At 40.5% G+C, this 24,953-nt stretch overlaps 1 protein-coding gene across 2 annotated transcripts; it reads left to right on the top strand.

The window, feature by feature from the left end:
- Positions 1 to 85: 85 nt before the first annotated feature.
- fam168a (family with sequence similarity 168 member A) lies at positions 86 to 24,953 on the top strand. 2 transcript variants are annotated; one of them, XM_070829055.1, is made up of 8 exons: positions 86 to 237; positions 12,710 to 12,817; positions 13,512 to 13,603; positions 16,850 to 16,930; positions 20,990 to 21,135; positions 22,130 to 22,316; positions 22,990 to 23,116; positions 23,294 to 24,953. In XM_070829055.1, exons 2-7 carry the CDS (start codon positions 12,756 to 12,758, stop codon positions 23,100 to 23,102), a joined length of 681 nt encoding a protein of 226 aa, XP_070685156.1. In that variant the 5' UTR covers positions 86 to 237; positions 12,710 to 12,755; the 3' UTR covers positions 23,103 to 23,116; positions 23,294 to 24,953. The 2 variants fall into 2 exon arrangements, with proteins under 2 accessions (XP_070685156.1, XP_070685157.1); XM_070829056.1 differs by lacking the exon at positions 12,710 to 12,817.

Here is a 24,953-nt window from a genome sequence, read left to right as displayed (position 1 = left end):
CCTTGCATCCCCTGCATCCCTCCCTTCCCTTCCCTTCCTCTCTCCCTCCCGGCAGTGCATCCCCATCCCCCACACGGTGGCCGTCTCTTCGGGTGAAAGCTGTCTTGCCTGCGCCACTGGCCCGACAAAACGCTGCTGTAGCAGAGCCAGTCCGCACCGACCGGAGGCACAGCACACACGGGAGAGAGCACGTACGCACACGGGGATTGTTTTTTCTTGTCCAACCGAGTGACTTTGGTAAGTCTTGTCCGCTTTTAATTATGGAGGGCAGGAATGTCCGTGTGTCGACTTGCTAGTTGTTGGTTTTTTTCTGTCTTTTTTTTCCCTCCGTATCCCTTCAATTGTCCTCCGCGGTGGCTACAGTGGGGAACTAGCAGGCTAAGCTAACCAAGCTAGCCCAAATAGCAGATTCAGGCTACTAGTTGTCGGGCCGGTTGGTGTTTTAACGCTAACTAGTTGTTTAAGGTCAAGCGGCTAAACTAGCAGCTGTTGTCCCAGCGCAGCCTGGTTTAAACCACTGTACGCGTTTTCCATTGACATTTGCTAATCTCTGCCCGGCTAGCTCGCTAATTAGCAATTTGAGCAGCGTGTGCCGAAGGATGCGGGGATGCTACGTCGGGTTAGCGGTTGTCTCTGTAGGCTAGCTCGATGCTAAGCTAACGTTAGTATTATGTGACCCGCATAGATTCCTGCATGGGATGCACGGGAGTGGGTGAATAGCCATGCTAACGGTAGCTAATCGGGTGATAATTGGCAAGATGGCATCTCGGAGATGTTATCTAGAAATCGGTGGATTTTCAAAATGGTGTCTTAAGCTTGTTTGAGTGTGACCATTTTTGTCCAACCGTGGCTGTTTTGGCGTTGCTCGCTATCTCAGGAATGCAGTGCACTGCCAGTGCATGCCACTCTGATAGATATAACTACATATTAACCCGCTGATGTGGTGGTAAATACAAATGCCTGCGTACTAAGCTGTGTCCTCCAGGCTACAGCCTCCATTATGGACAAAACAATTGCAGTTTGGAGGGGAACTCATTTGTTTTTTAACAAGTTTTTAGCGCATCTGGCGTGTGTTTTGAACATTGTCTCAGATATTGTCTGCCTAAAGTTAATTGTAGCGTCTATTCTGCATGTGTGAATGTTTGCACATTGAATGTAGATGATTTACCATCACTACATCTGCGCACCTCTCTCGTGTTTAGGTTTCCTGATAAACGTGGATCTTCTTTAGGTTCAGTTTCAGTTGCGTCATGATCCAAGCTAAGGTCAGAATGAGTATTACTAAAATACTAAAAATGCAGATTTTTCTTGTTTGTAAATGACATAGAGATTGGGCAGCATAGTATCATTATTTACAGTTATGATTCATTTTCTGGTTAGTTTTTGATTATACAAATATTCTTTAATGTACAGAATAGCCAGAAAATGGTGATTACAACTTCTCAAAGCATATAATGACAATTTAAAATTGCTGGTTTTGTTTGACTAGCATCCCAAGCAAAACAAAAAAAAATATCACACTGACACCAAGCAGAGAAAAATGGCAAATTCTCTTGGACATATGGACCCTAACGTTGTAGAAGAGACAGGATTACCCAAGATGCAAAGGTGTATTTTTCTTCGTCTCTCTTATGACTCGTCTTATCAGTGAAATGAATCCTCATCATGATTACCTTCTTTTGGCAGGAGATTACCAGCTTTAGTCATTGTCTACTAATCCCATTTTATTCAGAAAATCTCATCTGTCTAAAGAGATTTCTGTGATGTTGCTGTTCTCGGTCCTCACCAGAGCAATACAGTGTAAATAAACTGTTTACAGATTGTTCTGCAGAGACTGTAAGAAACACACTGCTCCGTGTATGTTAGACGATTTAACGTCATAGCGTCCCATTAGAAATCTCTCCCTTCAACATGAGTCATATTGATTCCACCCAATGAAACATAACGCACAAATTATGAAGTCAGTGTACAATCTTTGTGAGGCTCTAGTGAAATTGAGAAGCATCTGGCAGAACTGCACCCTCGATATGAAGGCAGATTAAATGAAAGGACAATGGTCTTCCTTGAGAAATCCTCCCACAAATTATAGTATATTGGTGGCGGAGGATAAGAGCTAGAGTTATTAAAAAAGTCATGCTGAACTGAGTGAAATACCTGTCAAAATGCTTGAAGTATTTGCTAGTTTAATTTCATCTTTAGTCTAAGGTGACCCCTGTCTGCCATGCTAAAGGAAAGGGGGGTGGGTTTTGGCATGCGCTGAGCGTAGTCTCATGTGTATGAATAGTGGGCTGTACAATGCAGCCGTAAAACTGTCAGACTATAGAAAGCTGGAGTCACTTAATGTTACGAGAGCCAGTGGTTCTATAACAGACTGTTGTCTTTCCAGCACTCCATTCCCGTGTGGTTTGAACCACTTAATGAGTTGCTCATCAGAGATCTGTGAACGAAATGCTTACAGACAGCTTCCAGATTCACCCTCCTCTGGTGTCCAGATGACAATCTCTGAACTTGATGACCTTCTGTTTTTTTAATAGAGAGCAGATGCCAACATTTGCGTGGTTTGATCACCTGCAAAGTCACTAATGTTTAACAATGAAGTAGCCATAGTTTAGTACCACTGAATTTTGTCATGGAAATCGTTTGTAATTGTAATTCATCACTAAAACTGGGGCTGCAGCTGGATCTGTTTTTTATATGTCTATAAAAAATGGAAAAGCAGCAATTGTTCACCTCGGGAAAGCCACAGGCATTACATGTTTGGCATTTTCTGCTTAAAGATTGACTGATGCGTTTACTTGATTATCAAGATAGTTGCTGATTTATTTTCTGTAACTGATTAATTGACAAGCCGTTGCAGCTCTAATCTGATGACAATACGTTTGTGTATTGTAAATGATATCACTTGGTGATAGCACTAAATACTCCGGTCTGTTGCTTAAGGCAAAGATTTGTCTGTGCTCCAGCATTCATTGTAATGTTTGTCTAAATAAATTGAGTTACAGTTGAACAGCGACTTGGTTGATTGGTCTCACTTCAAGGCTCAGCCGCAAATGAAAGATTAAGGAAACTCTGTTACTACTGAAAATGAGTTTCATGTGATTTGGATCTAGTAAACCTCATTTTTAATTTTGGTTAATGTTTAGCTAGCTTGTAAAGTTGCAAAATTCCACTTACAACAATAAATAGATTAAATGATGAATCTCTTAAAGAAATCTTCATCTATCACTGTGCTCTAATTGCTCTGTACTACTGCGGTGCCCAGCAGTCACTTTGTAGAATCAGTGCACCTCATTGGTTTGTGCTGAGTTTGAATGAGATGAGCGCATTGTTTTGTAAAATCAACCCGAACAGATTCCTCACCAGCTTTGTCTGGATAAGTCAGTGCTTGGTGATTGATCTTCGATTTAAGTGTGTGTGTGCGCGTGTGCGTGCATTTATTCAATGGTAGGTGAGAAATCTCACAGGCAATAAAGGACTGGGATAAAAGGTTGAACTAATCCCTGGAGGCAAAGCTGTCATGTATTCAGCTCGGTCATACATTTACACTCGGTACTCTCGTACATACATGTGTCTGCACTGTGGGCTGGTCATTCATTCCAGTATAATGTGCATATATCTAAATATACCTTAGGTACTATAATGACGTAGATTTTTAGAGTAGTTGTAATGGCCGCTATTGTGCCACAACTCAAAGGAAAAGCAGTAATGGAGGAGCTGTCATTGGCTGTGAGAAAAGTAGACAAGTTGTGTAGAGTAATGTGCCAGCTTGCATGACGTATCAAAGGAGAGAACATTTCTCTGGCTTTCAGTTAAAAGGTGACCTATATGTTCATTTTCAGGTGTATATATTTTTCGCAGGGATCTACTAGAAAATGTTGAAATGCTTTGTTATTCAATGTTCATTGCAGCAGCAGCACCACCTCTTCTCACAAAGTTTTGAAATTTTGACTATATTTAACATGGATATTTGACACCATAACAAGTAGAGAAGAAAGTGAGAAAATCACAAAACGGCTTAATATTCCCCTTGAAGTTGCACCTTGACATCCATCTGCACTTTTCGTACCATGATAGTTTGTTGGACCACAGCTACAATGTAGTAATGACTATTGATTATTTAAGATGCATTTACAAATTGTTGACCACTAGGGGACAGAAATGCCCCATAACAAAATAAAAAATTAAAAAACAGACCTGCTGTACTATTATGAAGTTGTTTGGCTTTCAGCTAACTGGTAGCTACTTAAACATACAGCAGACACATGGCAACAAGACAGTCATCTTTTGAGAGTATCGCTATCGGAGAGTAAGTATCGGTTTTATCATTTCAGCTTTGTGTGTAGTCCGCTGTGGATACTTCAGTGGGTCTGCGAGATTTGAGCACTAAAGGAAAAACAAAGGCCCTGGTTGGCTCTGTAGTTAGCTTGATTATAAGCCACTGAGGCAACATAACAGTGAGTAGTATTGATCAGCAACTCTTAAAAGCCCCTGCTCATCAGTGATTATTATTTCTGCAAAGGGACAGTAAAAATGTACTGGTTCCTATTTTAACTACATTATTATGGTCTTTTTTTCCCTCCTGTCTTTGTCAAGTCCCACCTCCACTGCAGGGAATAATGCGTGTCTACTGTTAATATGGCCTGGAGAAGTATTGGTTGTTTATCATGGATTGAACTGCCAAGTCCTTGCTCACAAAGCGGTCTGTTCTCTTTTGTGTGTGTGTACTCTTGCGCTTGTGAGTTTGTGTCTGTGCATGTTTTTTCCCCCCTGTGACTTCTAGAGTGGAATTATTCATAAGATGAATCCAGTGACGCTCCCACTTAGACTACTGTCTGTTATAAGCTGGTAATTACAGGATGTAATTCACATAGTTTCTCTTCTTAACCAAAGGCTTAACTAAATGTTTAATTGTCATCCCAAGTTTTCTACAAGGTTGCGCAGTTTCATTCACTTGTATTGTCTAATTTAGTGTTTTCCAATCCCTGTCCTGGGGGCCCACTGTTGTGCATGTTTTTAGATGTTTCCCTGATTCAAATGAATGGGTCATTATCAGGCTGAGAGCTTGTTGATGAGCTGACCCCCAAGACCAGGACTGGGAAACACTGGTTTAATTTGATTGAGATATTTATTTATTTTTTTATTTTCAAATCAGTGTTGAAAATGTTCAAAAATTTCAAATCAAACTCATGACCATTTGAGAATATTGGCCTCTCCAAGCAGCTCATTATTGGCCCACCAGTCTTAATAAGGTTGACCTGGCATTTGTAAGTAATCAATCAAAACTAATGCTTTTGTTTCAAGCAGTCAATGCAATGCAATCTTTTTGAGGTTGCCGCAGGTTTGCTTTTTTGGTCCAAACACACAGAACATCACTGAAACAGGCTGGAAATGCACCAGTTCCCTTTTATATTATTACGTACATGATCACAGCACTGAGGATGCCCACGTTTGGGCAAGACGGACCGTGTTTCTCTTGTAGCTTTTTATAGGCCACCTATCATGGAGGAGCTCCACAAGGGTTAATTCACAGAAGCTTAACTGTGGGAAAGAATGAGTCTTATGTGTTTTGTTGGGCGTTTTGAATGTCTGCAACCAGATACGCACCACATTATGTTTGTCTGTAAATTATCCCCTTGATAATCTTGTTGGTGTTTTCAACTCAAGGGTAGAATTTCAGTGTATAATAGGTAAGATTTGTGCAACAACGCATCAACCTTTAGAGGTATAAGCGCCATGCCTTGAAGTTCCCTCAAAACTTGACTTGGTTGGTAATGAAGGACTTCTGACCAGTGTTTCACCAGTGATCTTGCATGATCATGGTATCATTGTATCTATAGTAATCTCTCAGCAAACTCTTCTTTCTATTTCTCGCCTATCCAGTAATTTTGTTGCCTGGTGTGTAGTCAGTGTTATAGTCTCACCAGGTGATGAGCATGGCTTTAGACCTCTAGTGTTGTTTCTTCTATCTTTCAGGCCCACTATCAATATTTTAATTCCCTAGTTGCTCTGAGAACTCATTAAAAGTCAAGAAACTTACACCAAAGCATCTAATTAACACCTTTTCTTGAATAAGTATCTTATTATCAGGAACAGGTTTGTCACTGCCTCCCATATTCCTTTTAACCTCAACACTAGCAATGTTATTAACCTTTTGCACTACAAACTGTGGCTAGTTTTTGTTTGTTTCTTTATAATCTGTTCATGAAAGTAATGAAAAGGCGGTATCACTGCAAAATTTACAAATGTTAATTTATTTTTGTTATAGACTGTATTCCAGTGGTGGGTTCCCTGTTGAAAATATTGTCTAAAGCATAGTCATGATCGATACTAGGCACTAAGAGTAAAAAAAAAAATCACTTATCTGACAGATTTGCTGCTAAAGTTGCCCCACATTATCAGCTACACCTACACAGATATAGTATTTTGATATTCAGTCTGATCTCAGTTTCAGTACCTTATTAAATTTTCCATACTATTTACTATGTTGGGACTCTTCCTCACTGTGTTTGTAACCAAGAACCACAGCAGTGGTAGACATCTCCATAAATGGATAATGTTGAAGGGTATTTATTTCACGGTATGGGCGCTTTGTCCATGAAAACCATTTCCATTTTCAGTGGGCCGGCACAATATTGTCACATAATCCAGGGATGCAGACCCGTGAGGTGTGTGACTGATGAGATGATTTTGTACAGGAGAACTGAGGAGGAGGAAGCCGGCACTGAGAAAAGAGCAGATGCTGTCCCAAAGTGTATAGTGCTGTCCTAGATCTAAAATAGCCCAGAGCCGTTTGGGGCTCGTCGCTGCAGGGCAGGTCTGATTGTGTGCAGGGGCGGAGGGGTTTCTGATTCCATCACACTTCCTTTGATTATTGAATTTTGGTCCTGGACTTGATTATGAATATCTGTTCTAGTTGTGATAGCAGATACTAGTCACTCTTTTTCTTAGGCCTGTGTTTTGTTTGATATGCTGCAGTCAGAATTTCTGCTGAACCAAAGGGCCTGGAAAACTACTTTCTTAGTCACCTTGATATGAGGAGAGCTGACATCCCACATGAGCATTTTCTTGCCAGTGTTATGTAGAAATACTACACATTTAGTGTTCAGAGGCTCTGTATACAGTGAGGTAGGGTTGCAGCTTACAATTATTTTCAGTTATCTGCCTGTAATTTTCTTGGTTAATTTATTAGTTTGGTCAATAAAATATAAAAATAATAATAAAAAGATGTCCATAACATTCTCTCAGAACCCAAGGTAAAATTTTTAAAAGCTTGTGTTGTCTGACCAACAATCCAAAATCTAAAAGTGTTCATTTAATTATCATAGAAAGGAAAAAAAGTTAAGTCACATTTGAGAAGCTGGAAGCAGTAAATATTTGCTATAGAATAAAATCAACAAATAAGGAAAGGACTGCCTAATGTAAGTATCCCAAAAAAGTGACACTATCATTATCTAAGTAGGTATTGGTATAGGTATTGAATATTAATTGGTCTGTGGGGGGAGGAGGATTTTTGCTGTGCCACATTGTACTCATCAAATCTTGTGGTTGCTTTCTGTTTCCTTCTCATATGAACCAAGTGAAACGCTGCCCTTCTTAGGATTAACAAATGCTGCTGAGTTCTATTCTTTCCTGTGCTGAAGTGTGATAACGCCCACCAGTTTTGATTTGTTGCTTAAAGAGTATATGCCTGGTGAGGTATTATGTGGGAGGATGGAGTCGGTGTGGGGGTTGTGTTGTATTGTACATGTTCTCCAGGAATGGTAGCTCTTTGTGTGTGTGTGTGTGTGTGTGTGTGTGTGTGTGTGAGAGAGAGAGAGAGTGAGTGAGTGAGTGAGTGAGAGGTTTATTCTTTGACAATCCTTCCCTCCTCCGCCTCCTCCTCCTCCCTCATTATTACCTCCTCTGGTCCCCCCAGGCTGCAGGAATCTCCCTTTATGGAGTGGAACCAACATTATTGTTTTCAAACGCACACATATTTATATTAACACACAAATAAAATATGTAGGCATAAACTTTGATGATCTGAAACAAGGCAAGAATTGACTGTCACAATGCTCTGTTCACACAGAACATTTAAAGAGAGAGACACACTCAGAAAGCCCTGATAGTATTCAGTGAGCTGTGAGCTTTGTACCAAGGCATTGAGGCTATAGCTTGGGAGTGAGGTCAGCCAAAATTAAGTCCCACTAATAGAGTTTAAGCTTAACAAAGCCTAAAATGTAACTCGGGTTAAGCCAGGGAGCAGGAAGGGCTCCTTATTAATGTCAACAGTAGTCAATGGATCTCTGATCTGTGTGCGTTCGTGTGAGACGGAGAGGGAGAGCTCCCTATACAATGTGATGCTGCTGAAGCTGATATAACCAGTCGGTTGACAGAAAAATAATTGGCACCTTTTTTCTTAATCATTTTATCCTTTTGGACATTTATCAAGCAAAAATGTCAAAGATTTGCTGGCTCTGCCTTCTCAAAGGTTTTGTCATTTATGACACAAAGCATCCATCTTTGGGGTTTAGACTGGTTGATTGGATAAAATTGGGAATCTCAATAAGTCACAGGCGACGTGAGTAAATTATAACAGAATTAACAGGAACAATTTTTTCACATTAAAAAAAACAATGTTTGTTAATGATCATATGTTTAATTTCAAAAATGAAAAACAAGGCTCTGTCTTTTGCAAGTGAGAAGAATTTGAATGGAAAGTGTAATTTATTTGGACTGCCGTAGTGATAATCCACCTACACAAACTACTAAACAAGTCAAATTAGAATTACAAACATCATGCACACACAGTCTTCTGGCTGTTGCGTAGCAGCGTCGGTTTTCAGTGCAAATCCAATTTTCTGGTAAATGTTTTTCATTGTTGCAGTGTAGCAGGAAAAAAATATCCAAAACATCCATGTGGAGGATGGCAGGCTGTTACAGAGCCAAACATGCAGTAGCATGGTCACTGGTTTGATCGTCATAACCTCCTGAAAGGTGTAATAGATGTCAACAGATGAGTGAAAACGCTTGCTGTCACAGACTCTTTCATCGTCGCCACCAGAGTTCCCTGAAAGCAGCAGCCGTTTGACTGATGGATCGATGTTGCACTGTAGCTAACCCTGCTGTCTTTTAAGTCAGGTGTGTTTGTCTAAAGGAGAATGAAAGCGCAGATAGAATAACATTTCTTCAAAAAGCTGGCCGCACACAGTCACAAGCCTAAATTGTAATGTAGCTGACAAAAGGAGCCATTAAAGAGTAAAATCTGGATTCAGACTTTTAGTGATCAGTGCTTCTTGTGGCTACTGACAACACAGCGCTTGTGTACATCATGTACCTGCAGCTCTGCTGCTGCCTCACTGTAAAAGCCTTCTGCTGTCTGCCAGTTATCTTACCTAAACTACTTGGCCTCAGTTTGGCAAGTTTAATGCATTTACATGCACATGGAATATCCTGTAATATAAAAGCTCGTGACATGACAGTAATTTTAAAACACATCCTAACAAACATATATCTTCTCAGTGTTTGAATGAATAATAATTCCTGAAACTTCTGATCATCTTGTAAATATTTTGATAATGGTGTCATCATTTTAAGTCATTAATCAAATAAGAGATGCATAAGCTAACATTACCTCCAGTCATTTATGATTGCCATTATTTTAGACACTTATTGACTGATTGAATCTAGAGCTGTAATGACTAGTCGATTTAAGTGATTAGTTGATCAATAAGATGTTAGTTGGCAACTATTGTGATTATTGAATAATCGTATCAGCAATCTTATATATTTGCGGTCCTCCACAGAAATGTCAACTGTTATTGTCTGATTTCAGCAGAGATGGCATATAAATACATTTCCAAAAATGTCAGATTGATCCCCTTTACAGAAAAATGTTAAGCAAAACAAAATCATTAATGACTTGCATTTCTTTGTGCCCACACAACCCCAAACCCTCGGCTCCAGGTGCCCAGCAGCAGTTGCTGTTTGCTGGTGTCTGTCTATAAGCAAGCATGGATGTGTTTTTGACATTTTCAGGCATCCCACAGTTTGGTTTGTCATTTTTGGTTATTTTCTCTATGAAGTAAGTGCCACAAATGCTCCAGTTTCCTGGAGGAAATGTGTGGACTCTTCTCTGCACCTTTACACTCTGTCCTGCAACTAAATGTACTATCTCTTTGTCTCTTTATGGTGAATGTCCTCTGGAGAATGGTCTTTTACAATGATGGATAGTGTACTGGTCTGTCAAACGGGGTTTTCTGGTTAGAAAGGGGCTTTTTTTTTTGTAGGAAACGGTGGCTGAAGCACCCCATCCTCTACCCCTGAAAACAAACAAAGGGAGTTGTGAGACACTCCTACTCATCACATGCATTTCTGCCTTACTCTCTTCCTCACACACACCTTCATTAGACGCACTATGGTGCCCCTCTTGTTCTCATCCATTCACGTTCTCGTAACCTTTGCCCACACGCACACACACTTTCTCATGGTATAACAGATGAAAACGCTCCTTTCTCTACTCTATTCAGACACCTACTCTATTCTAGGTATGTGTTGTTTGCAGCATTAGACCTAGGGGTAAGCTTAGCCACCTGTCCATGTGTTAATGGGTATTGTTCCCTAGCTCTACACATTTACATGCAGAGTACAACTTAGCTCACATGCATAACCACCACTCTCAATGTTTGAGTAAAGCTTTTACATGGCTCCCTGTAGCTTTGATTTGACGATTTTGTTTGACAACCAATGCCTTTTTAAGATTACCAAATGCAAATATTTATGTCCCCTTCAGGATGAATTGTAATAACTTTGCTGATTGTTTTATCCAGCGCCACCATCAGGTCAAAATTTAATTTTGGTTTGGTTTGGTTTATCACCAAATACTAACTGTTCTATGTGTTTAGTGCCAAATAGCAGCTGTTGGCATGCTAATGCTCAAAACTGAAATGGTGAAAATGATAAACCTAAAATAATCTTTTTTTCTTGTTTTATGTGTGGTCCTTTAACAGATCTTTGCAGGTCAACTGTATTAAATTTTAAAACTTGTACAGTGAGCTGAGAGGACATTTTGGGAAAATCAGGCATTGCATTTTTAAGGAAATCCAGTAAAATGTTGCATTTGTAATAATCTTTGTGCTTTGCTTTAATCTTGTTATAAGCACACAAGACGCTGATCAAGTGAGGTGGAGAAATTTAATGATGGATTAAACGAAGAAGAGCAGCAGAGACGAATGAAAAGTGGGAGGCAGAGTAGTCCTAGAGGAATGAATGAAAGCACAGGAGATACAGTACGTTAATGAGGACAGTAGTGTGAGACGTGTTCAGCAATAGGTTAATCAATTCCCCTTGGACATTGGTTCATTACTCATATCTCATTACAAAACAGTTGGCATATCCCTACACCCACAAACACGCAGTTCATATATTTTGTGTGTGTGTGTGTGTGTGTCAAGGAATTCATGTGCAAAACAACTCAAAAGCAACTGCACCCGTTTGTTTGTGATGGCATTCAGTTGTCAAGTGCCTTTGGGCGTATTGACGTCGGTGTTCCTGGATGGAGCGCTGAAATGCTTCCATGCCTAATTTGAAGTGTCATTTGGTGCCGTTTGGCATCACCACAGTACAGTGTATGCCCAGCAATTATGACAGTAATCATCTAAAGGATTTGTCAACTGGCCATGAAGCACAAGCCCACGATGGATCGGTCAGATTTTACTTGGAAATGTGCTTCTTTTTTTTTTTTTTCTTCTTTGGTACAATCCAAAGACACATTTATATATCTACAGGAAGCAGAATTGGACAAATGAGTTTTGACAGTCTCTACATGGTGAATGGGTGGGTGATGTGCTGTGTACAGAGAGCTTGCCACAACATATTTCACGCAGTCTTATACATACCACCCGACAGAGCCACACACAAAATGATCATTGCCATCACATACCAGGTCCCATCCCTCTAAGAAATGGAAGTAAAAATCAGTCCAGACACACACAAAGTCAAACAACCTACATCTCTCACACGCCTTTCCTCTCTTTATTTATTCCTCAGCTATTCCGCTCTGTGTTTGTGCAATGCTCTTGTGGTTCTGGCTCATGTGTGCACTGGATCATGCTTACTCATGGCTCGATGCAAGACTCGGCCTGTTTGTACTATATTTTGCTCGCTGTCCTTTTTGTTTTGCTCTCCGTCACTTGCCCTCTCCCTGGGTGTTTTTGTGCTTTTTCATCTGGCTGTCTTAATGTTTGCTTTGCTGCTTGTATTGGATGTTACGTATATCACATCACTATAGGCTATATTTATATGGTACCTACCCTCATGCTCATGCATAACTTGTTTTGGACACATCAAGTAGTCTGTACATACACAGGAATGATTAGAATATTACCTCAAGGCTGTTTTGTCTGCCAGTACTGCTACAAAACAGCTAGTTTTATACATACAAACAGCTGCTCATATAAGAGATTATGTGAATAAAAAACAAACACAATCGCATTGTATTTAGTACAGTTATTAAGTTCATTTATTGGTGGCTAAAGACAGAGCAGTTACCATAAACACTCGCTAAACAAAAGCCGTCTAAATCACTGCCCCTCCTCCCACCCCAGCTGCTGTCACTAACCATTTGCTGTTGCACTGGTGCTTGCTTTTTGCTGCTTTTTTTAAAATTTATTTTATTTTTCCCTTTTCCTGTGTTCGTTGTAATCATGACCTCTCGCTGTTTTAATTTCAGATTTGCATATCCACTTCCACTCCTTCCTCATTTGCATACAGCAAGAATGGCGAGCGGGCATCCCACAGACAAATTCAGTTTCATGTATCAACCAGACACGCACAAGAGGTACGGGGCACGCATGCACACACACACGCACACGCACACACATACACGGTTTCCCATGTCCGTATTCTCAATGACCAGGTAAGTTGACATAGAGGAGCACTTGAGGTCTTTTTCATTTACATTGTGAGAATAGTGGAGAAAGATGCCTTATGGGAGATGAAGTATAACTGGCTCTTTTATTAGGCACCTTCACCCTAACCGTTTCCAGCACCTTTAATTTTTAGTGGAGACCAGGCTGGTACAGTTTGGCCTGCCTTTATTGGTGCAATAATGAAAATAAGACAGATGTGCAACATTTGGCTAGCTGTAATGCCACACAGGAAACAAAACCATTATTTTCACTGGATCCATGCGTCCTTGTGCTTTTCTGTCAGTACCTGTGCCTTTTTTCAACAGTCTGTGTTTTTAAATACATGCTTATGTTGAGTCTTCTTGAGAGAGAGCGGATTCACAGGGGTTGGTTTTTTTTTTTGTTTTTTTTTTTTTTGCATGCAGGAAAAATGCTTCAGCTGGTTGTCGCCTTAAGAACCTGAGTTTGGGATTAATGTGTGTGATGAGTGTGCGTTTGCTTGATAATCGGAACAATTTTCCTTCCAATTTACACGGCTTTCGTCTCTCTTCCCTCCATTTTTCTTCTGTCTGTCTTTTATCCCCCTGCTCTTTCTGCTCCACTTTCCATTTCTCTCTTTCTCAGTAAGAACAGGTTAGCTTCAGCTATGAATCCAGTCTACAGCCCTGTTCAGCCTGGCACTCCATATGGAAACCCTAAGAACATGGCCTTTACAGGTAAGACTTGCGTGCACATGCATGTGTATCATACCTCTATACCACTATAAGCATGTTTTTCAGGATTGTTGCAAGTGATGGACAACACTTCTGAGTTGATGCCTTCAAAGACAGTTCTGCTAATGGATTCCTGATGCTCGCAAAACGTCCACTAGAATAAAAACTGTTTGGTTCGATAACCCTCTTCTTTTATAAATGGGTTAGAGTTAGTGCGGCTCATTTCTTGTTTTCACAGTTAAGAAACTTGTCATACTGGTAGGGAAATATCAAAATTAACAGTGTGCTATGGTTTTAGCTTTGACTGACAGGCCTTTCATGCATCCAGCTCTTGTGGTTTTTGCTTATTTGGCCCTTCTTAGCTCCACTCTATTGCCATACTTTTGGCTTTTGGCAGATTTCAGCTGGCAACGTGGTAAAGCCAATGCAAGCTAAACAATACACCCTTAGAAACCAATGACTCCAACAGAAAAATAATGAGTGGTGCTGCACCATCAGACTGTATAGTAACACCATAATTCTGGTTGCAAAGTAGGATGCTAAATGAATATTTTCCCTGTCAATTTCACAAACAATACCAGTGCATTTTGTATCTTGTATTCTAAAACACTGTCGCACCCAGAAATTATGTTTTTCTACAGTGTATAGGGTGTGTTCCAGAGAACGAAGTGGCAGTAGTGGGCATTCAAACAAAGCATTTACATTTCAATCCTAATAAACAACATATGGTTGAAGAGGCTCAGAGAAGACAGTTTATAGAAAGAGGTCACAAAAATCAGAATTGTTCAATTATTAACATTTATGTACTGAATTGTGACTCTGTAAACAATAATGTAGTGTCCAGAGAGGTTCTCCTACTGAGGAAGCAGAGTTGATGCTCTGTGCAGAGCAGCAGTGGTAAATTAGACTATGACCTTTAGATCAGGGAGCTTTCAGTGCGATAGGTGAAGGACAGATTGAGATACACCCAAGAAAATGGAAGAACACAGGTTGTATTAGAGAAGTGATCTCCGCCAAGTGATGTCTATTACGCCCAACCTAAACTTAACACTATCTTAATGGGGAACAGACTTCGACACAAAGTCAAGATGGTGACGAAGATAATGGAAATGAGAATTGAATGATCTCATATCGTGGATAACTTTTCTGGATCATAACCTTTCTATGGATGACAGTTTTTGAGCTACAGCAAAGGCCAAAATGTGGCCTGCAACAGACTATGTAACACTTGTTTTTAGCCTAGACCATTGGTGGAAATGCTTTTTGCAATATGATTTCAAAGTAAAGCAGTTGTTGATCACCGAGGGTCCCTATTAGCCTATTATAAGAGGTAATTGAGCAAAGTATTACAGGCATAAATATGCTTGAAAAATATTAGGCTGATTAGTCCAGTCGTATGCGCGATTAGCTGCAGACAAACAGACATATTCACACACATAATCTTTGCTTTCTCCTGGTGGAGATAAAAATCTTGTTATAAACTCAGGCAGCAAGCATATGACCTTAGACAAAGAGCTGGCCAGGTTCTTGTCGGTAATGGTGTCATATGGCATTGATAAAGTGCATATCTGCAGGTTACTGAGGTTGTGGATCATTATAAACATCAGCTGTTTGCAGAAGACGAGAAAATTTGACAAGACAGAATAATGGTTCACTTTTTACCATTAAGTTCAGCATTGTGGCCACATAATGGAGACAAAGCCAGAGACGCAAAAACGCTTTCTTTTGTGCATTTTACACAGCAGCTCCACATTTTGAGTCAGATGGGTAGATTTGTTCCGCCATACTGTAATGTGCTACAACAGACAGTTACTTTGGTCTCTTGTGACATCTTTTTAACCTGACGCAGAAGCATGAAGCTGGGGGTAATCTGACTGCTCCATGATGTAATTTTCCCAGCAACTCTGCAGTCTTTTGAAAGAAAAAATAAATAAATAAAAGAGCTAGTGAGGAGAACTTAATATGTCAACAAAAGCAGAGTTAGAACTGCAGGAATGATGGCTGGAGTGTTGGCTCCTATTAGCTCCTTACTATCAAACAAACATCTTGTTAATCACAATAGTTCAGTGTGGTTTATAGGGATGGAACAACATCTGGCGTGTTATTGTATAATTTAATGCCAGGCCTTGAATCGGATCATATGACATTGACATTTTGTTAGAATCCTTTGAACCATGCGGTTCTGCAGCTGTTGATTTGAAATTATACTTTTGTGTTATTTTTCCAATTGAGAAATCACTCTAAATGAGCCAGATGCCACATTAAAGACTCGGCTGGCTCATTCTTAAGTCTAAAATATCATGCTTCAAGGCTTCAGATAAGTAGTGTCGTGATTGAGTTATCTGCTATTTTGAGTAATTAGAATTAACTAATCATTTAATTTTGTTTGATTTATACAATGAAAATTAATAATTGGGCTCGGGTTAATTTCTGAGCGCCAAAGGTGGTATCTTCAAATTGCCAGTTTTGCCCAACCAGCAGTCCGAAATGGCATTTAGTTTACAATTATATAAGACAGAGAGAAGCTCAGATTAAAGAAGCTAGAATCAGAGCACATCTGGTATTTATGATTTCATAAACCATTTATCAATGATTTAATTTGTCTAATCTAATTTTCTCTCCACTGTCTAGTTGTTTAATTAGCTAATAGTTTGAGCGCTAATTATTCAGTGTAGGTTATTGCAGATATTTATTAGACCTGTTCCATCTGACTGTGGCTCCACCTACAGCAGCAGACGGCACTTAAAGCGAGATATAGCAAAGCTAGAGAACAGATAGTCTGTGAGATTGACTGCCAATAATAGCAACCAGTGAGCATCTCTTCTCTCACTTGCACTCTCCTGCTTTTCTCCTCTCTTCCTCCCTCTTTGTCTCACTCTGTCAAAGTCACACCGTATAACGGTGAAAGGTTTTTTTCGGGTCAAAATCTGCTTTGTTTGTTTGATCTGTAACTGATGACTCACAAATGTGTGTGTGTGTGGTGTGTACGTGCACCCCCATTACATGTGTCTGTATGTATTGCTGATGTTTCTGAATTCACCTCTCCCTCACCACATTGGCAGGTGCATCTTGTCCGTATGTAAGAAGCATTCAGCCGGCCGTGCTATTGGTGCAGACATTTTTTTAATGAGCGCCATCTGTGCACATCCTGCTCCAAACTAAATACTGCCGTGTGTGTGTGTGTCTGTGTTCCCCTCTGTTTGTTAAGCTATGGTTTTGATATCTTCTCTCCTCTGTGATTTCCTGCAGGCTATCCTGGAGGGTATCCTGCCACAGCTCCCACCTATACACCCAACCTCTATCAAACAGGCAGTCCTGGGTATCCACCAGGTGAAAACCAACACACACACACAGATAATACAGACCATCTGATGACTTTGTTTATATTTAACAAGGTAGTATCTTTGCAGGACCAATTTTAAGTTAATTAGAGAGATGTTTTTCATTTTTAAGTGAAGAAAGCAGGAGATAAACACACCACACAGATGGCTGTATGTAGAGAATCCTTTGACTTTTTTATGTAAAAGTTGTCAAACAGACACTGGTATATACAGATGATTTGACATCATTATGTTATGAACGGTTAGTTCAGATTTTTTGAAGTGGGGGTTGTGTAAGGTACTTGTACTATAATCAGTGTAAAGTAGATGGTGGTTGGCATGCCCAGAGCACAGAAGCTAAGCAATGGACTTCTGTGGAGGGGGGCAGCAGCAAAATGTATTATAGCCACCTTTTTAAAAAAAAAAAAAAAAACTACCCACCTAAAAACTTCTGTCAGTGCATAAGTGTATGCTATACATTTTCACTGCCTTATGTTGCCATCAAACTTTCCTTTGGTAGCACACTTTCTCAGCCGTACTAACTTCTGTATTCCTGCACACGCCGCCCACTGTATTATGCCACGGATCTGCAGTTTGGGTCAGAGCTCCAGTGCAGCATGAGTAATTCAGTGGTAACACGCTGACTATGATTAAGTACCTCATACAACCTCACTTAAAAAAATCCAAACTAACCCTTTGAACTGCAAGGATATGTGTTTAGTTCTGCCTGCCCTTTGCCAAGATATGCTGTTTCCTATTGTCTGGTTATTTTACTTTATTTTATTTGCATAATCCAAAATACAGACCAAAATGATATCATATCAGGGTAAAAATATGGAAATAATCATACAGTAAAAACAACAGTGCAAGCAGAGCCAGAAAGCCAATAGTGTTATTGTGTCGCTCCCCTTGAGAAGTAAACATTACAGTTCATGAGCCGAATAACTAAAGACGGCAATAAAGCAACTGTCATACTTGCAAACCTGACGCTATGATACTGTTATGGATATAAATTCGGGAACTGGGTTTCAAATTTCAGGGTATTTGAGGCAGAAGCTGATGATTACTCATAGTTTGGTTGTGAATGGTGCCACGTCTGCTGAAATGTTGTGTGTTTATCTTGAGTAACTTTCACAAATGTATTAATCTTGCTGATGAGTACTCATTATAATCATTCTGTTCAGTCTGAAAAGCTGTTGAGTAATGTGCTGGTGTGAAAAGAAACTTAGTCAGTGTTTAGGTTAAGCCTGGGATAGCACTTAATGTGTTGAATAAATAACACGTTGATGGAATTTTAATTCAAAGGCAGTGCTGCGGCGCTGAATTTATGTTTTGATTATGCACACATTAACCTTAAGCAACTATTTGGTTCCCTCATTTTTAATAATCGTCTGGTATCTGTGATTCACATTTTGTTGTGAATCAAACATTGCTTAGAAAATTTGTCATGTCACAACCGCTTATGCTCCAACATGTATTTGGTCTCAGTGTATTTTGAGCAATCAAATGATTGTTTTAGAGCAATTTAGAGGTTGCAATAATGTGAAGGCAGTAAGGATTAAGTGGTGATCCCAGCTTAAAGGGTATCGATGGTGAAGGAATGGGAAGCTAGCCAGTAACAGCTGCCGGCTGCCGTATAGCAGCAGATACGTACTCGGCTGGGGTTCAGTGTCTGGTCCCCATAGCAGATGGGAATAACAGGTGTCTCAGTGCTTTCCAGTTATGGTGTGTCTGTATGGATATAGATAGTTTAGTTGTGGCCAGTAGGATCTCACCCAGCCTCATTGTTTTCAGACACGAACGCCGGTATTTGGAGATACTCCAGAAACATTAGTTCATACCTTATTCATTTGGCTATACAGTTATTTGTTTTATATCAATTTGCGTAGAGACTTGTGATCATCTGAGGTGTGTTTCATAGTCTCAGTGAGTCACGTTTTATCAGCAGGTTTCTTTATTCATTGGCACAAAACAACATAATGTGCATAATGTGAAACAAATTCGATTGGAGATGCGTACAAAGGAGAAAGGCTTATATCCGGCCAAACTCAGTATTTAAGAATTAAAGACGAAGGTCATGACTTTTTAGATGGTATTGAGGCAGTTCCAGATAGAGGGATTGGATGTTAAATAGGTAACCAAAGTAGAACAATAAAGTCATTAGAAGGCCTGGTATAATATGAGTAAATGTCTCAAATTGATTTAAAGTATTTAATTAATTCACTGAATTACATTATCACCTTATAAAAATCATATTTAGAAATTACTATAAATAGATAACAGATAAGATTTTCTGAACATGGGGGGCTGGTAGCTACTTGAATTGTTTCCTATTCTCTTGAATATTAAGTATCTTATCAAGGCAGGACGGGTTTGTAGATTTCATCTGCGCTGCTTTTGAAGCCCCTCTCCTGTCACCCCCTCCCCCAGTTTGGATTTATCTTTTGGAAGTCTAACAAAATATTAGGTATGCTTTGGCAAAGCCCACCCAGCTTTGTTCCAACAAATAGACCTGAAGCTAATTATTGAAGCTTTCGTTTAAATCAGCAGTGCTAGTGTTTAATTGCAGTTTTCTGTCTATGCATTCTGCAGCGCCTATGGTGAGATTAAAGTCCTTTAGATTTCGTGTGCTAGACAAATATCAACCCCCAGCCGAGCCAGCTGTGGTCTGATTAGAAACATGTCTTGGTCAATGTCATTATTTCTCAAGACCACTGAATAGATGAACTCAGCAGGCCCTTTTGTGTAATTGTCACACACCATTGTCCTCTAACGCTCTGCGTCCATGTTAGAGCAAAGAATGTGTGCGGCAGTATGCACATACACACACGCACATTTAGACACACATAGTAGCTCCAGCATCTCTTTGTTCCCTTGTCCTTGTGCGAGAGGAGCGCTTTCATAAAGCTCCGCAGCAGCAACTAGCTAGTAGCATGTTTGACCTTCAGGCTCCTCCAAGTGGCGGTTCAGAGGTACTGCGCCCCACAGAGCGGAGCCCAGAGAGCAGCAGACAGAAATGCGGTGGTCTGAACCAGATGCCTCGACTTCACTACAGCAGACGTCATTCTTTGCAAGCTTTTGATGTAATGTCAGTTTCATGGTGTCTACACTTAAAACCTGTCCGAAGGTTTTCTTTCCTTGCCTCTGAGGTTGTTTGCTTGACTGTACGTGCTGTGTAAAAAGGGGATTATACTCCATATACACTGACTACTCTCTAGCAGTAAAACAACACAGATGTGCTATCTTCAAAGATCATAGTAAGACTGGTTAGAGGATTTTTAAAACACAAACCATTGACTGTATTGTTTTAAAGCCCAAGTCCAGTTAAAAGACAGCACCAGTCCCCCATCTGGTGGCTGTTGTAGGAAATGCAAAAAATAGTATATAATATAAATAATAATATAAAATAGTACATTTGAAGAGGGGCTGGAACTAATGATTATTTTCAGTATTGATTTTAACTCTCAATTATTTGCTTGTTACATAGATTAAATGTTGGGTCTATACTAAATCAAAAAACACTAAAAATGCCTTTTATTGTCCGCATTCAACAGCATATCAACATTTCTAGAGGTCTAGATGACATAAAATGTTTAGGATTCAAGGAACTTTGTCATACCAACACACGTTTACACATGGGGTGGCAAGAAATTATGCTCTCAGGTCCCGGTTTAAGCCACAATAGATATGCAGAGCAACAGTCCAAAAACATAAACCACAATTTACTGCAATGTAAGATGACAAGCAGCTCTTCCATTTGAGAAGATGAAGCTGTCGAAGCCGAACTGAGACTCAGTTCAGAATTGGTCTCTCAAGTGGTGGTTACGTGGTGAACTATAACTTGAAGCAGCTATAATCAATGACTTTTATGAAAAATAGATCACATGAGCACTCGTATGTGACAGAGGTCAATTGTGGTGAGAAACCCACAGAGAATTATGGCAAAAATCTATTTAAGATCAGCAGGTTTCAGAAAACCAAAATCTCAGTATCAGATGAATAAAGTGGAACTTCCTGAAGTGATGTATTTCTAAATCCTCTTCCCTTTCTTCCCTCTTTTGTTCTTTAGGATATACTTCAGCAGGCACCCCATACAAAGTGCCCCCCACTCAATCAAATGGAGCGCCCCCTCCCTACACCCCGACCCCCACCCCATACCCAACAGCTATGTACCCCATCCGCAGTGCCTACCCTCAGCAGAACATATACGCACAGGTAAGGATACTGACTCAGACCTGGCAATATTCCCTTCGATTCCCACTTTGAACTCTGCTACTGATCAGTCTGTGGCGTCGCACTCGTTCGGTAGGCAGCGCCATTTAACTTAATCACTTTAGAAGATATTCTCACATTGTCATGGTTACAGCATGTGCATACATTCAGCTGAAGCAGTTTTACAGACATGACGGCAAATTACATCATTTATGTAATAGTCATGAATTTCAGCTTCTAACATTTGTTTGCATACATGGAAAACAATATATCCTCTTTCTGCATAAATTTCATATCTTCTGTCTGCAGGGTTGTAGCTATAATTCAAACCCTGTACTAGTTCTATGTGTGAGTATGAGATGACGATTTAATCTGTAGGAATCAGTTGGATTAAAAGCGCAATGCAGTTTTGTCTCAGATATATTAAATGTTAACTGTAGTTTAATCAAGAATGTAGAATTCTTGTTTCATGTTGCTTGTTTCAATATTAATATGATTTATACCAAAGAATTGGTTTGGTCAACAGTCTCAAGGAGCTCAACAAGCTAAACTCCTTTAACAAAATTGGACCTTTTAAAATCCCCATTTTAACACACTCTTGTTAACATGTCAACTGAAAAACTTCAGCAATTGGACAAATTACCCTGGCAACAGATTTAAAAAGCAGTCTGTCTGAGACGCAGTTGCACATGACGAGTCAACAACAGACCCATCACTTTGTTCTTTTGTGATTTTGGTGCTCGGGGCCCTTTTTAACGGGTAAATGGACGTTTGAATGGGGAAGTGCAGAAGCAGGAAGAAAGGCAAGATGCCTGCCTCCAAAATAGTGTTGATCCGCTGGGTGTTTTCTGTGTACGTGGAAAATAACCACGAATAGTTAAACCTTCCTCTGACATTTCCTTCGAGCGAAATAACATTTCCATTTAACGATATGCCTCACATATAAGACGCACACGTCGTCAGCCTCACCAACCCTTTCCTGTGCTAATCCTGACAGGGAGCGTACTATACCCAGCCAGTGTATGCGGCTCAGCCACATGTGATCCATCACACCACCGTGGTGCAGCCTAACAGCATCCCCTCTACAGCCCTGTACCCCGCCCCCGTCCCTGTACCGGCTCCCCGCAACAACGGCATGGCTGCCATGGGCATGGTAGCCGGGACAACCATGGCCATGAGCGCAGGTAGGATCAGTACCGCTGACTCCAAAATGTTGTTAAACCTGAAAAGGTCGTAGGTCTTCTTCACTCTGACATCACAATGTTCTGCAAAACCACTTTTCTGGCCGTTATTCAACACCATAACTCAGAAGAAATCTGCTCACAATATCTTCCTGTGTTGTCAGGTTGAAGATGTGTGTGAAGCATCCATGGTTTAGAATATGTAGCTTCTTTGCAGCAATGTCCATATTTGTCTACTGTCACGGCCACAACTTTGTGTTCAGAAGCCAAGAATCTGACTCTGTTGAGCTTTGTTCTTCTGTAATGTGTCTATTTGTGTGTGTGAGTTCAGTGAGAGACAAAAAAAAAACAGACATGTCACATCAATTCTATTTACTCTTCCATCACATATCACAAAAATTTTCCTCGGGGCTTCACAATCGGCACAGAAAACGACATCCTCTATCCTTAGACCCCCGACTCTGAGGAGGAACTATCTCTTCAACGTTTTCACTACATGAGTCCAGTAGGAACATACCACAATGCTTGAATGAATCCAAAACTAAAATGTGCAAAAGCCATTATGGTACCAAAACTCCGGCAGCTTAATGACAGAAAAAGGACAAACCACCAAGCCCTCAGCAGATGGATTCATTAATGACTAAAGCTCATTAATGGTGTTGTTAACTTCCTGTAGGGACCCTGCTGACAACGCCCCAGCACGCCCAGATTGGAGGACACCCAGTTACTGTGCCAACCTACAGGCCCCAAGGGACACCTGGGTACAGCTACGTACCGCCTCACTGGTAGAGCCCACCCATCATGTGAGTGTTTCCTCTTTTTTTTTTTTTTCTCCTCACCACCCCAATTTCCCATCTCCATCTGTTCCCTCCTTTTGTCGCTCTGACGTAAACAAACCGTGCTGCCTCACATTTCTTTTGACGGCTGAGGCAGTCTTACATGAGCCGCCAATATGGACCTCTGCTCTTCTCTCCCACCAGATCTGGAGTCCACCATCGTATGCAACTGCTCAACTCTTACACGGGCTCCCTCTGGTAACCACGGGAACTCGGCACCTGTCTGCAAGAACAAAACTAAAGTGCAACAGCCACTTTACTATTATTGTTATTGTTATTATGCGACATTCTCTAACGGTTTTTCCAAAAGCTGCTTTTATTTTTTATTTTTTTTTCTTTGTTCATTTGCCAACCAGTCATTACCTTATTTTATATGTTTTTGTTTTTTATTTTATTTTATTTCCTCACTTTCTTTTGCTGTGTCTGTCATTGGAACTCCAGAAGGACTCTTGACCAATCACAGGTGTCACTTGCTCCTGTTTCTGTGTTGTGCTGGTGTGTGTGTGTGGTCCTTCCTGCTGCTGCTGCTCAGTTGGCTGGAAAATATTGGGCACTTATTCCTCATTATCATCTCCATCAGTCACTACAAAGACTTACTGACTTATGCTGCCAAATTTTCTAACGACTAGATATCAGCACAGGGTTTTAACATAATTAGAAGTTTTGGTTTTTTTTTCGGGTTATTTCATTTTTTTAATACTTTCTTTTTAACACACTTAACTGAATTACTTTTCTTTTTCTGTAGATTTTCTTCCTACATTTGTTCTTCCTTCCTTTTTTTTTGTCTTAATCTCCTTCGTTTCAATTTCAATTTAATCTCAGTCGTCTTCCAGCGCGTAGCTGTCTGTCCGGCAGTAGTCAGTCCGTCATCCCCGTCGTTACGTCCCCAAGGGAGTGCCATAATGTCGCTATGACCAGAGCACTTAGCTAACCATTACCCATCGGGCTGTGTGTCCCACTGAGTCCACATTGGCATAGTACACACTAAGAAACACCACCTATTTCATGCTACGTACTATGCAGATTAGCAATGTTGTGACACTATCGAAAACGTAACCTAAGCCTAGGTCAGTGCATTTAGAAAATATAAGAATAAACAGCATGGATGGCCGTGCACACTTTCTCTTTCTCTCTCTCTCTCTCTCACACACTCTCACACACACACACACACACACACACACATACACACTCACACACAGGGGCTCCTGTTGTGTGTTGGAAAACACATGCTCACTTAGTGGCACTTACTGTACAATACCTCCAGGTATGTTGTCACTGCTCAGCACACACACAAGTAAACACAGACGACGTGGATCTCGAGGGGTGTGTATGGTAGGCGGCAGTTTAAAGGGATTGTGTCGGCGCTAGGAGAGAAGAGGAGGTCAAGACGGGGAGAGCAGACGAGGGAGGAGGAGGAGGAGGAGGAGGAGATCACATGTTCACAGTCTGTTATTTCATTTCAAGGTACAAGACATTTGAGTTTGTGATGGCTCACCTGCAAGAGACTGCACAAACACACTGCTAGTTTTGCACTATATGTATTGTACGTTGATTTCTCACTGGGATTATATCGTCTCCCCCTCCTTCCTTCTCATAACCAAACACTCAGCAGATAGAATCCCAGACTCTTATGCAGTTGGACCAGTCAAATCAGCGCAGTTGGATTCAATCCACTAATCCTTTCCACAGTGCTATGAGTGCTGAAAAGACCCAACCAATGGCAGGGATGGTTGATATTTAGGGACAACTTATGTCCAATCAGAAGGCTGTAATGTGTAAACACCTGGTCCATGTTATAGGGATG

This window comes from Pempheris klunzingeri, chromosome 4 (genome assembly GCF_042242105.1).
Source record: "Pempheris klunzingeri isolate RE-2024b chromosome 4, fPemKlu1.hap1, whole genome shotgun sequence".
In the NCBI taxonomy this organism is placed as follows: Eukaryota; Metazoa; Chordata; class Actinopteri; order Acropomatiformes; family Pempheridae; genus Pempheris; species Pempheris klunzingeri.
The sequence above is the reverse complement of the archived record's forward strand: the minus strand, read 5'-3'. Positions and strand labels throughout refer to the sequence as shown.

Bases quoted from the DNA above. Each gene is read 5' to 3' on its own strand.
- fam168a (XM_070829055.1), top strand. From the start codon at position 12,756: ATGGCGAGCGGGCATCCCACAGACAAATTCAGTTTCATGTATCAACCA. The intron at 16,931-20,989 runs GTGAAAACCAAC...TTTGTTCTTTAG, and splicing joins CAGTCCTGGGTATCCACCAG to GATATACTTCAGCAGGCACC. The intron at 21,136-22,129 runs GTAAGGATACTG...TAATCCTGACAG, and splicing joins AGCAGAACATATACGCACAG to GGAGCGTACTATACCCAGCC.